This window comes from Amblyomma mixtum, chromosome 4, assembly GCF_055824585.1.
Source record: "Amblyomma mixtum isolate Tamu chromosome 4, ASM5582458v1, whole genome shotgun sequence".
Lineage (NCBI taxonomy): Eukaryota > Metazoa > Arthropoda > Arachnida > Ixodida > Ixodidae > Amblyomma > Amblyomma mixtum.
The window spans coordinates 6,465,661-6,479,088 of NC_143015.1; the positions used below are offsets into that span (position 1 = coordinate 6,465,661).

A 13,428-nucleotide genomic window follows, 5' to 3' on the forward strand; every position below is an offset into this window, starting at 1 on the left:
AGCATTCCCCGTGACCTTGTCCATGCAGTGATAATACACCGCCAAACTTCGGCCACAGCACTGGTGGGTGTCAAACCACAGGTCACACCTTTACCAAAAAAGGCAAACTGAAGCTAAACATCAAGCAGAGAACAAAAGCAGAAACTGACCGATCTCCAAGCACATTTCTCCGCCAATATATGAAATGGAATTTAAATACCCTTCAAACATAAAAAAATGGAATCCTAGGCAAGGAAAACGAAGAGGAGGAAATGGGTGTGGGCACAATGTGACAATCCATCAAGGTAGCAGCGTGTACGCCAAGAGAAGTAAAGGGAGTCACAGCAAGTGAGGTAAGGAGATAAGATAAGTAGAAAAGGCACCTGCAGCTGGCAAGCAGCAATCAACAGCACAGACACTTGTCTTAACTTACTTAACGAGGACTTAACAAGGACTTAACTGGCCTCGCAGATGCTAAAATTGTTACAGGCGTACTGAAGTTTCCACACTGAGGCAGCGCCATGGCAAATACCCTGCAAGAACTGCACAGTGGAAGCTCACACGACAAAAACTGTAGGGGTCGCCACCTGTCAGCTCACTTGTGGTCTCCTCTGGGAATACTAAAGGACTTGAAGTTCTGTTATGGCACTGCATGGTCTGTCTCGCTCCCTCACCTTTCCGTTGTGGCATCACGACTTGTCCAGTCAGAAATGCCGAATGCCACGCAACACATACAAGGCCATCACCATGGTTAACCATTACCGTATGTCCGCTTATGCGAAGCCATCTTTGAAATCAAAGGATAGAGTGATAAGGACCAAGAGAAAGTCTGGTGCCTACGAAGTTTTGTCGTTTAGTGCCAACTGAGAAGACTGATCAGTGCTAACCTTGGTGTGTTACTGTACGTGTTACTGTACGTGTTACTGTACGTGTGGCGTGTTACTGTATGTGCGAGCCCAGCAAAAGCTGCCTGGGCTGCCGGATGACGTACCGTTCTGCTCGGCCTTGACGGTGCCCTTGATGTAGTTGGCCCCAAAGATGGGCTGCTCCAGGCCCAGGCTGCTGATGGTGAAGAAAGGGAAGCTGAAGGACTGCAGGAAGTCTCGGCTGTTCTTGTTGGTGAACACCATCTGCAGGAGGGAAGGAGGAAGACCCTGTCATTTCCTCCCCCTCAATGGAGCCACAGTGACACGGCATCACCTGGACAAGCACAACACGCACACAGGCCACACACGGAGTATACTCCTAGCGCTTGTTGCAGCTACTCCCCGTCAACCCTGAAGCAGGCACCTATGACAATGTGCCTTCAGACAGCATCCACTAATGGGCTGCCACAGCCGTCTCCCCCACAGAAAAACAGTTTGGTGCTGAGCAAGTCGGTGCACCGCAATGAAAACTATCAGCTGTAAGCCACCGTGGCAGCTGTCTCAATCAGTGTCCGGCCAACGCTGCCCCAACACTTGCGCTTCTGGCATCAGCGTCAGTTCTGTTCATAGCTTTAAATGGCTCCTTGCATTTCAGAAACACCTTGCTCGAGCACAGGCCAGATGGCGTGGCATGCATGGCTGTCTACGCCAGCTTGTGTGGCACAACACCAAACACCAGGGATCTTCGTTCCTCCTTCCCGCAGATACATCTCGGGATACTGCTGAGGAGGGAAGTTTAAAGCACGCACTGTCTCAGCTGCTGTCAGGCTACATATACTGCCTACTTCGTAACTTCTGCGTAGTTTCAAGAAAAAGCTGCACAAGTTGCATTTCAAAGCAGTACAGTATGCAGAAGAATTGCCTGCTGTATTCAGATATTTTTAGAACAAGAACTGAAATACATTCCACTGACTGGTGTGTATTTTCAGGAAAAGATGTCACCACTAGCAATGGTTGGCAAGGGAGACAATGGCATTCCCAGAAAACCAATAAATTTTTAAAGATATGCCCCACAGCATCAGCACAAGCAGAGAGACAGGCGAGACAGAGACTCAAACTCTGAAACAGCGCCAACCAGCATAGTAAAGGTCGGATATGCAGAAGGTGCAAAGGCAGGTAGATCCCCTGTCATCATCATCATCACCAGCCTGACTACGCCCACTGCAGGGCAAAGGCCTCTCCCATGTCTCTCCCATTAACCCTGTCCTTTGCCAGTTGCGGCCACCGTATTCCCGCAAACTTCTTAATCTCCTCCGCCCACCTAACTTTCTGTCGTCCCCTGCTACGTTTGCTTTCTCTTGGAATCCACTCCGTTGCCCTTAAGAACCAGAGGTTATCTTGCCTTCGCATTACGTGCCCTGCCCAGGCCCATTTCTTCCTCTTGATTTCAACTAGGATGTCATTAACCCGCGTTTGTTCTCTCACCCACTCCGCCCTCTTCCGACCTCGTGTGATCCCATGTGTTCCCCTTCAATTTTTCACATCCTTTGAGAGGGGACACTGGCCTTTGAGAACAAAAAATGACAAAGAAAACCTTTATTTGCAGAAAATGACACTTTTGGATTCTACAGCTATTATACTCCAAGTCTACGATCTTTTACCTTTTGGAAATCAGTGTTCTGGCCACAATATTGAATTGAGATCATTGTGTGGGCTGAATTTGCACAGCATCAGACACCTGGCTGCTTTAGCAAGTCTATTAATCTACATCTAGAAGAGGTAAACACATTCTTTTGTTTGCCAAGAGAAGCTGAAGAAGCATTTCATTTCATTTATTGGTTTTGTTTGGCCAGTACAGAGACTGCAAACAAGGGAGAGCAAGCTAAAGGCGCCTAGTAGCGCCTGACAGAGGCCTGCCCTCCCCATGTAAAAAAAAAACAGAAAACAAAGTGGCACTTGGCAATGGTACAAAGTTTCCATAAGTAACAGAAACTAGAAAAGCAGCGGATATATTGACAACGAAACAGAGATCAGGCATGCATAGAGCTAAGCACAACAAAACTAAGATCAAAACATAACAAAGGCAAAAACTGATTAGGTAAAAACACACAACTAGCTATAACAAAAATATTCGTGAACAGTTTTCCTAAATCTGACCTCGGACATATTTTGTAGTGACAATTCTGTTAAATATGGATAGGTGTTTAATGTATGAGGAATTATGTGAGTTAGTTTTTGGAACCCATAGTTTGTACGGGATTTTGATGCATGGTATTGAGGGTGCCTAAGACTGTATGCTGTTTGGACAATTAAATATGTGCTCTCGAAAGTCTGCCAGTTTCCTTTAATATAAAGGTTTCTGATATAAACAGCAAGCTTCTTGTGGTAAGCCGCCGTGATGGTTAGCAGTCTATGGTTGAGGAAGGAAGGACCCGTGCTCTCACTGTAATGTAAATTATCAATCGCTCGTACAGCTCTTTTTTGTAAAGTAAGTACTTTCACAAGATTGGTTGAGGTAGTCGTTCCCCAGATCAACAAACAATATTGTACAAGCGAAAAGACTAGAGAGAAATAAATTTGTAGTTTGAATTTTCGAGGCAGTATTGTGCGAAATTTATTTAGGATACCAACAGAGCGAGCCATTTTAGTGCAAACGTAGTTTACATGATCTGTCCAGAGTAAATGTTCTTCAAAAATGACTCCAAGGAACATTGTAGAGCTGACACGAGTTATAGGAGCTTGTTCGAAGTGAATTTGGAAGTTGTTCGGAACTTCCTTATTTTTGGCTCTAAACAGTATGTACTTTGTTTTCCTGACATTAAGTTCTAACCTATTGCTCGCAAAATTCAAAACACAACTGTTATAACAGCCTTGAAATATTTATGCTCTTATAAAGTGTCTCGATGTTCCATATGCACACCTTGAATGTTGATATTCTAAATGCTGTAAAACAACACACAATGGTAAAATGGAAAACTGCTGAAGTACTGGGCTCTTTACCCAGTAGATTATCTAGCCATGCATTCAAAACTGTTTTTGGATTATGCCACTTTTTTTTTCGCACCAATTGATAACTGTGTATATTTCATGAAAAAAAAAATGCCTATTTGAAGTCAGCATAAAAACTGGGCAAGGTGGTACAGTTTCATTAGGAATGGACTAAAATTATGGAAAACAGCTCTAAAACCAGTGTCCCCCTGAAATGGTCACCAAGTATATCTCTGTTTCTTGTTTCTGTGTAAGCTGATGTTTGCCTCGTAGAAAAAGACAAATTTATTGCTGAAAAATTGGATATGAAAAATTTCTCGCCATTCGATTCGAACTCGTGATGTCAACACCGGAAATAACTTTGTGAACACCATTTGGAAACAATTTATAGTTTATACAAAGCGGCCACTTTGTCATTAGAATGCTGCACTCTTTGGTACAGGCCAACTTCAAATCGTCATTACCGTCCCTTTATACGCTGTTGGTCCTACGCTGCTGTTTGTTCGTACATCACCGTTGGTCCTACATCACCTTTGATCCTACATCACCTTTGATCCTACATCACCGTTGATCCTACATCACCGTTGATCCTACATCACCGTTGATCCTACATCACCGTTGATCCTACATCACCGTTGATCCTACATCACCGTTGATCCTACATCACCGTTGATCCTACATCTCACTGTAGGTCCTGCGCTACTGTAGGTCCTGCGCTACTGTAGGTCCTGCGCTACTGTCGGTCCTGCGCTACTATCGGTCCTGCGCTACTGTCGGTCCTGCGCTACTGTCGGTCCTGCGCTACTGTCGGTCCTGCGCTACTGTCGGTCCTGCGCTACTGTCGGTCCTGCGCTACTGCAGGTCCTGCGCTACTGTAGGTCCTGCGCTACTGTCGGTACTGCGCTACTGTAGGTCCTGCGCTACTATCGGTCCTGCGCTACTATCGGTCCTGCGCTACTGTAGGTCCTGCGCTACTGTAGGTCCTGCGCTACTGTCGGTCCTGCGCTACTGTCGGTCCTGCGCTACTGTCGGTCCTGCGCTACTGTAGGTCCTGCGCTACTGTCGGTCCTGCGCTACTATCGGTCCTGCGCTACTGTCGGTCCTGCGCTACTGTCGGTCCTGCGCTACTGTCGGTCCTGCGCTACTGTAGGTCCTGCGCTACTGTCGGTCCTGTGCTACTGCTGGTCCTGCGCTACTCCTCGTCCCACACCACTACCAGTCCTACACCACTGTTGGTCCTGCACCACTGGTGGTAGTACACCACTCCTGGTCCTACACTCCCTTCTTCGTGGCCACAAACAGGGAAAAAAAGTTCCCCCAGCAGGCTCACCCTGTGTGTGGTGAGATAGATGCGCCCCTTCTTGGTGCCATGGAACTGCTGGGCATCCGGACCCTCAAACGTCAGCTCCACTCCATCGCAGTACAGCAGGATGCTGGCACAAACAGTGGGACAGAAATGACTCACTTGGCGTTGCACGATCAGAATGGAGCACAAAAAGACACTGGATGATGCTGGGCAGTGCAAGGGCAGCTAATGAAAGAGAGTGCCACTTGCACAATTAGATGGTCAAATTATGTCTACGAGGACATGGGATGCAAGTGGAACTAAAACCAGTACGCAGAAAAAGGGGCAAACTTCAGCCTCTCACAAATGCCTCTAACAGCACGCCCACCAGGCCAAGATTTTCAAATCCCCCTGGGTTTTCCTGGCTTTGAATGTTTTATTCAAAATCCCCTGGCCAAGCAGCAGTGTAGACAATGATCCTGGAAGCATCCTTTGCGCAGTTTCTTGCGACAGCACGAATGCAGTTGATGGACAGGGAGAGAGGCATTTAAGCATCACTTCATCAGGTGTCTATGTAAATGTAGCTCCAAGAAAGAAGGACCACAAGCAAGTCTCCCTTTGTCCAAGGCAAAAAGCATATTACACATGTTATAACACATGTTATGGCACAATTTTTTTTTTTTTTTGCAGTTACTGCAAACCATACATATACATGGTCCAAGTGGGAGGGGCATCTGTGACAAAATGTACATTCATACACGACAAGCATATGACCGTATAAAAAGAGGAAACCACACAAAGTCAATGCAGAAAAAGGGCAAAAAAAAAGATTTCATAATGAGAGAAATATAATCAACGATATAAGAACTGACGTTCAGATTCGTTGACAATGTCGCTTGCTGCAAAAGTATGCGAAGGCAAGGAATTCCACTCCCTGATAGTCCTGAGGAGAAAAACTGCTTGCACGCGCCAGGGAGTGAGGGTATGTGTGTCGTACCTTTCTGTTAAAATCATCACACTATCTGGCAAGTTTAACTTCAGCTTACCCAAGGGACAGTTGCACAAAAATGTGAGCTAAATGAATTTTCGGCGAGATCCGAGAGAGTTTCTGTTACGTTGCTACATCAATAAGGAAGGGAAATCATGCCTTCTATGTTTACTAAAAGTGTACTGAGCAGCTCTTCAAACACACTCAAGCTACAATGTATCCTTCTTACTGTGCAGATCTCATACGGTGTCAGCCCATTTAAGTGAGGCTCCAACGCAGGCTCTGTACTGTAAGCTAAAATTCAGAAGGGCGATGTTTCAATCTAGTGGGTAATTGACATAGCGCAAAAAGCAGGGACAAGATAGAGCACAAGTGCAAACTTCCAGGGAATGTTTTATCGGCGCTTGGAGGGTTTATAAAGGTACAAATCAACAGCAGGATGGGGGGTGCAGGAATTAGGCATGTCACTGCCATTTTCACAAGTGCAACCTAGCTACCAGGAACGCCTAGTGATACGGAAAAGTCGAGATAAAATAACAAGAGAAATAGCTGAAGCCTTTGCAATGGTAAAGGTAGGGACAGAAAACTGTAAGCAGTCCACCCTTATCACCATCAACAAAAGACATTGCCTACTTGGATGTAGGGCACTGTGCAGACTTGTGAAACTCACATGTTTTTAGGTTTTCTTTTGGTTGCAATTGGTTTAGCCGTGTCTTTGCTTTTGAGGAGTTTGATTTCACACCGTCAGCCTGATAACCCTCCATGTGGTTCCCCCTTTGTACCTTCATACCAATTTGTACCTTCATACGCACACACCAGGTGCCAATAAAGCGTTCAGTGGATGTTAGCGCTTGCTGTCTGTCTTGCCTCTGCTTTTGGTGCTCTGGGACCTCATGTAGGCTTAAAGCTTAGCTGAAACAGGTGCAACCTTAAGTTCCCTCTTGAGGGACCATAGCTTTGTAAGAGCTCAGGAGCAAATGACGGACATGCGAGGAGACTAGGTTAGCTTATTAGTAAGCATGACATCAAGGTACTTATATCTACTTCTTATATAATATTGATTGATTGATTTGATCTGACTTATTTTCCATTTAAAGAAAATGGTGGAAACTGAGGCCAAAAGCTGCATAAAGCAGCTTGAAAGGCCCTCAGTCCCAGTACAATGGCAGCAGCAGAGGAAACACAGGCACAGTTTCTTATAACACTGTTAACGGATAAAACTAATAAGTTAAGCTCTGGGCACTTGAAGGCCATTAAACAGAGCATCGTTAGTACGTCCTTACATGCAGTCCTCTCAATGTCATGCCCGCAGAGCATGGGTGTAAATTTAATGACATTCACTCCGAGACCCATAAACGCAAAATACCCACAGGTCCTCAGCACAAATTTGTGAAAAGCTGCTGCGCGAGCCAAAGGGTGTGACCCCTGGGTGGAGCAGAACCTGCATAGGGCATTGGAGACCCAAAGTAATACCTTACATGCACCATATATATCATAGTATTGAAGGGACCATGAAATGATATTTATTGAGGTCAGAAAAAGCGCACAAACAATCGCTGTTCCATCACTCATGGGCGCACTGGAAAAACTTTTATGCTATACATAGTCGGTTACACGCCAAGAAGACAGAGGCGAATGACCCGCAAAGGAGGCCTTCCAGCCAATGGCATTGACCGGCTCCTTTGGTGTCGCAGTTGCAGTGCAGCAGAGGCTAGGCACGAAAAAGAAAGGATACAGTCCTTGCTCCCCGTGCGATGGGGAGCGGGTTGTTGTTCGGGATAGTGGTCCGGAGGGGTGAAGGGGGAGAGAGGGTGCTGAGGAGGCCACACACCACGGCAAGGAAACAAAGGACAGTCTTCTTTTATTTCCTGCCTGTCCTCTGCTACATTTCCACCTTAATTCTTATTGGTTATTGTGGTTTAACGTGCCAAAGCGACTCAGGCTATGAGGGACGCCCTAGTGGAGGGCTCCGTATAATTTCGACCACCTCGGGTTTCTTTAACCTGCACTGACATCACACACTACACGGGTGCCTTGCATTTCACCTCCATCGAAATTCGACCGCTGCAGTCGGGATCAAACCAGCATCTTTTGGGTCAGCAGCCGAGCGCCGTAACCACTGAGCCACCGAGGCGGGGACCTTAATTCTTAAAAACTATGTATAAATTACAGGGTCCATGCACAGCTGTTAAATTTGACCTGCATACTCACGAGGACTACCTCTACAGATTTGCTGATCAGAACACAACCATAATTTAAAGGGAAACTGCATAGTAAGGGAGTAATTACTTATTGATGTCTACCCGAGCACAGCCAAACGGCTACAAAGGAAAGCTATACAGCTTTCACAGAAACTTCGTAGTTAAAGAAAAATTCGTCCTGGCCCGGGGTTCGAACCCGGGACCACCGCTTCACCGGAGCAGTCGCTCTACCAATTGAGCTAACCGGGACGGCAAGCTCATGGTAGGGCGACAGCGAATTGATCAATAACTCGAAGTGGGAAGAGTGTTGGTCAAATGTTTAGGGGAATCACCCAAGGATTACTTTGGCTGCGCTCGGGTGGACGTCAATGAGTAATTACTCCCTTATTACAAATCTACTCCACCTTGGGGGATTCCCCTAAACATTTGACCACCGAAACTGCATAGGTTTTATAAATCAACGAGCTTAAAAGCGTCGAATGTGTGAAACTTGCAGGTAAAGCATGCGAAGCCTTTTTGGGCTAGCACTTGAAATAGTAAAGTAATCGCTGATTAAAATCCGGACGCCCTTCAAGTTTCTCCGCAGCACAGAACGCCAAGTGGGGACGCATGACGACGTCATCACAGGTATCGGTACATTTCCAACGCACAGACGCCTGCTTTGGAGGAAAAAAAAATAACGCCTAGCGAAGGTGAACCCTGCCGACAGTTGTTTGGCAGTGTCTAACGAGTCAGGGCATGGTGTGGCTGATGACAGCGGTAATTTGAAATCATACCTTCCGTGACGTCATGCCAAGTTTCTTTGGATTCCTCCGGTGCATTGAGGAGCAGTGAGAAGCGCAAAATTCAATCGTCGATTGTGTCGCTATTTTAAATACTGGTGCAAAAACACTTGGCATGCTTTACCTACAGCCCATATTGATTTGAATCCTTGAATATCGCAAAATTCTCAAAAAAGTGCTGCAGCTGCCCTTTAATATTGACACAATACATTACTTGCTAGAATCAATAAATTTATGAAGATTGCATGATTATAATTACCGCACTCCAGAGTCACACATTAATGCATACACCAACTCATTTTTCCCTAGAACAATAGCAGAATGGAATTCCTTGCCGGCTACTGTTCCATTATCAGACAAGTTGACATTGTTTGAAAATATGATTATCGGAAAGCAGTAAAATGCACTTTGTATGCGTTACAACTCTGTGCTCAAGTTTGTATTGTTATTTGTATTCCAGTCTTGTTCTTTTCCCACACAGCCTTTGCATTTTGTTGCGAAGAAGTGAAGTTTTCCTTGCCCTCCACACTGTAAAGGCCTTTACAGGCCAACAATACTAATGAATAAAAAATAAAATGAAATGTCATTTGAAGGGCACTCTAAGAGTGCAACAAAGAGGCATGAAAGGGAAGCTGAGCGCCTGGTGCAGCCAAGCGCGCTTCAGGTTGCATGCAGCTGTTGCAAGAGGACAGGAAGCGAGAGAAGAAAAAGGGTTGATGCACCACAAAGCATGCTTGGCACCTTGCACAAAGGGGGCCGTGCATGTGATCTCACTGCCTGCAACTGTGTTTGCGCATACCAGGTGAGGTGACGCTTCAATGTGGAACTGCACATTCAATCAAAGTGCAGAGACAAATGCACCTTGGCCCACTGTAAAAAAAATGCAGGTGTACACCTTATCTTTCAGGTTACAAAAATGTTGTTTCAGTAACCTGATTAACTTATGAGGAGATTGTACAAGCACATTATATCACAATGTATCCATAGCTGCGACCACAGAAGAATTGCTCATTTTAGAGAGAAAACATGGTCTCACATAAAGAAAGGCAACAGTCACTGAAAGTGCGAAGAGCATACGGGAACGTGTATATTTTTTAAATATGCGGTGTTCATCAATGTGAAATCAGTATGTTGATCATTTTCTACCTGAAAGAAAAGAGACTGTACAGTAGAAGAAAAACACCCACCATATGCTTTCAGTGGGATCTGAGCCCATGACCTCCGCACGTTGTGTGCAGCGCGAAGGGCCATGCTAATCTTCTCTGTATCGTTCCAGTTTTAGTATATGCATTTTGGAAGTATGCGTTGTGTGCGGTGCTCTACCAACTGAGCTACGACGGTGGCAGGCCAATCTTCTAGCATGCAACTTAGCCTTGAGAGTGTTCGCCAACGCCACCTATGATGGTAGCGGCGGACGTAGAAGCATCCTGCTATTCCGCAAGTGCCACGTGGAACGTGATAGAACAGCGAGGAAAGCTGTTGTGCGACAACCCTCTAATGCTTCTTGCGGCATCAAGACTGACGAAACCAAGGCCCTCGTTAAGCTAATTAGCAGCTGAGGACAGGCAATTGAGGGGCTCGTGATGACACGCATGTACAGAAAGCAGCTGTCAGTAAAACCGAGAAGAGCAAAAGGGAATGTTTCTATTTTTTTCCAAATTTGCCGAGCTGAGTGAGAAATTAGTAGTGTAACTACATTTTTACCTGAAAGACAACTGATTAGAAAGCAAAAAAAAGAAAACAACCACCTGCTGCCAGTGGGAGCCGAACCCACGACCTCAGCATGCTACACGTGGTCCTCTACCAACTGAGGTTGCACCGTTTGTCCTCAGAGATAAGCAAAGAATCTGACCTCCACCTGCGTGAATGGCCTATATCTGCCAGCCAACCACTTGAATTGCCCTTGAAAAAGGGACCAAGTCGGTCACTATACTTTCTGACTTTCCTTTTCTGCAACCCTTGTGTGGTGCCAGAGTGCATGAACTGGTGTTCTGTGATCTGGAAACCCGCACTAAGTACTGTCCAGTCCTCACACTCGCAGTAGTGCGCATTAACTGTACCTTAGCAAGGCAGTGTGATACGCACTGAAAAGAAACTAGTTTACAGTCCACCTCTTTACCTTGACAGGATCGCTACAATGGCAGACTGTTCATTGTAGTGATCCGATTACAATGAGACTACAATGACCAAAGTGGGTTCATTCCTTTGTTCCCAAATATGGCAATTGCATCTCTGCAGTAAAACAGCGCTCTCTAACCTTATCACTGTTTCTCAAGAGCTAGCGTGTAATCGGCACCCGAGAGTTTGGCTTGCTGCTAGTACACAGCCTCATGCAGTAACATAAATGCACATTTGTTTTCGTGGCACAGTGCATGAAAAGAGCACCTCTCGAGAGAACACACTTACCATCATAAAACAGCAACAGTGAAAACGACTTAAACTGAGGACTTGTGTGATGTTCTCACTGCTCCCGAGGACACCAACAGACATTTACTATCAACCACATGAAACGAGGGCCAGCAAAGGAGAAGTTTAACTACAACACCACTAAACAAAGTAAAGGATGCAAAAGAGCTCGAAAAATGGGCTCTAAGGAGACAACAACACAGAGCACTGACTCACAGTTAGCCAGTCACACAAAAAACAAATATACTGGACTCAGAAGCACGCTGGTTCCTTCTGATCCCTTCTATCAGCTGATAAGTTGATTGCCCATACAGCTTACAACACGAAGGGAGAAATAAAGCCAAAATGAATGATGTGGCTCGTTCATACTACCGATAATCAAGATATGGGACAGCACTTTCCTTCAAATATCCCTGCAAAGTTAGTTTCTCTACGTTTTCAATGCAGGAGTCTGTTTAAAACAAGCTGACAGGGGCAGCTATGTCGCAGTGTGCTGCAACACTTGGCGGAGATGACATGTTCAAGCAGGCGTTCAGTGCACACCACCGCCGGAAACAGTTCGTAAGCGATTGCACTGAGCCAAGAAAAAGCACGATCGCCACGAAGCATGCCAGACTTCCCTGGAGCACGGAGACGATGCAGTCCGGTGCAAACGAGGCAACACAACTGATTTCGGGCTTCAAGAACTAAAATCGCATGCCGCTCTCTACACTATATAGGGCACAACGTAGCGCTTCAACGGTTTTAATCGACTCGTGACCGCGTAGAATCACTTGCGATGTGCAGGGCCGCCCATTTCTATAGGTGCGCTGTCTCCCGGGTCAAAACCGCGCCACCTCCCAAGCATACGTGACTAGCTCGTTCGTACGTTTACACACGAGAACAGCTGTCGAGCACTCCGGCGAAAACACCACTGATGAAGCCAACCAAACGACCTCTCAATCGGCGCGGACGAATCGGCACTGCCGCACGGAAATGGGCGAAGGGAGACTGATCGCGTGTATGACAGTTATTCACGCAAGTGCGTTGAGGTGCAATCTCCGGACATGCCACACGCCCAGCGAAGCGTGTGTTCGGCACGGCACCGAAAAATCTAGAAGGCACCTGTTGCTGTGACAGCCGCGTCACTGGCGTGACGCAAGCGGTAGCAACCCGATCAATGATTACACCCTGCGCAACACGGACCAGCCCGAAACAGGAACAGACACTTGCCGCATACAGGCGACAAGGAATTAATGATTGGACCGTGTTACGCTTTCTAAGGCGGAAACGTATTGCCGAGGCCACTTGACGCGGTGGCAAATGGCAGTCGCTGTCGCGCAAACGGGAACTACCGAGTGACGCCGCACTTACAACTCGCCTTTGAAGATCAGAACGCCGCCCGGCGCATGAGCGGTATTCAGGGACATGCTGTAGCTGAGGTAGGCACCCTACTCTCCGGGCACTGTCTTCGACGCTTGGCGCACAGCGAGAATGACGGTCGTCGTCGACAAACAGCACTCCACTTCCCGATCCAGCGCCGTTGCTAACGCCGTTGCGAAGGTTGCGCCGGTCACGCCCCCTTCTGTCGCAGAATGTAAACACGTGTCATCGCGGTGGAAAGAATGGATAGAAGCTTCTCCTCTGTTTTGGACTGGTAGCAAGCGCCACCTCGCCTATTATGGTCTCTGGTGTCTTCGGTGTCTTGTGGCACTGGTGGAGCCCATGGAGGAAAAAAAACTAGGAAAGAGTGCGCTCAGCCTCTGCAAGCCATACTCCTCTGACGCCGCTACCGAGGGCCCTTTTGCGCAATGACTCTTGGGAAATAGCATGGGAAATAGGCCCTCCTCCCTAGTTACCAGACTGCCAACCAGCGGTTCTTTTTAGTGAACGCCCGTGCTCCGATGTAGCGCAGAAGCGCAGCGCCTGTGTTGCAGAAGAGTTGAAATCTGGG

At 46.7% G+C, this 13,428-nt stretch overlaps 1 protein-coding gene and 1 pseudogene across 2 annotated transcripts in view; both read right to left on the minus strand.

The window, feature by feature from the left end:
• LOC149345556 (WW domain-binding protein 2-like) overlaps positions 1-13,058 on the minus strand; it is a 33,252-nt gene extending 20,194 nt beyond the window's left edge. Inside the window, exons 1-3 of one of the 2 annotated variants that reach the window (XM_089586113.1) lie at positions 12,849-13,058; positions 5,164-5,266; positions 971-1,109 (exon numbers count right to left, since the gene is read on the minus strand). In XM_089586113.1, coding sequence (XP_089442239.1) covers positions 971-1,109; positions 5,164-5,266; positions 12,849-12,904 — 298 coding nt within the window. In that variant the 5' untranslated portion in view covers positions 12,905-13,058. The remainder of the gene's footprint in view (positions 1-970; positions 1,110-5,163; positions 5,267-12,848) is intronic. The other variant, XM_089586112.1, reaches the window with a different exon arrangement.
• LOC149345557 (U6 spliceosomal RNA) lies at positions 10,332-10,393 on the minus strand (annotated as a pseudogene).
• Positions 13,059-13,428: the final 370 nt, after the last annotated feature.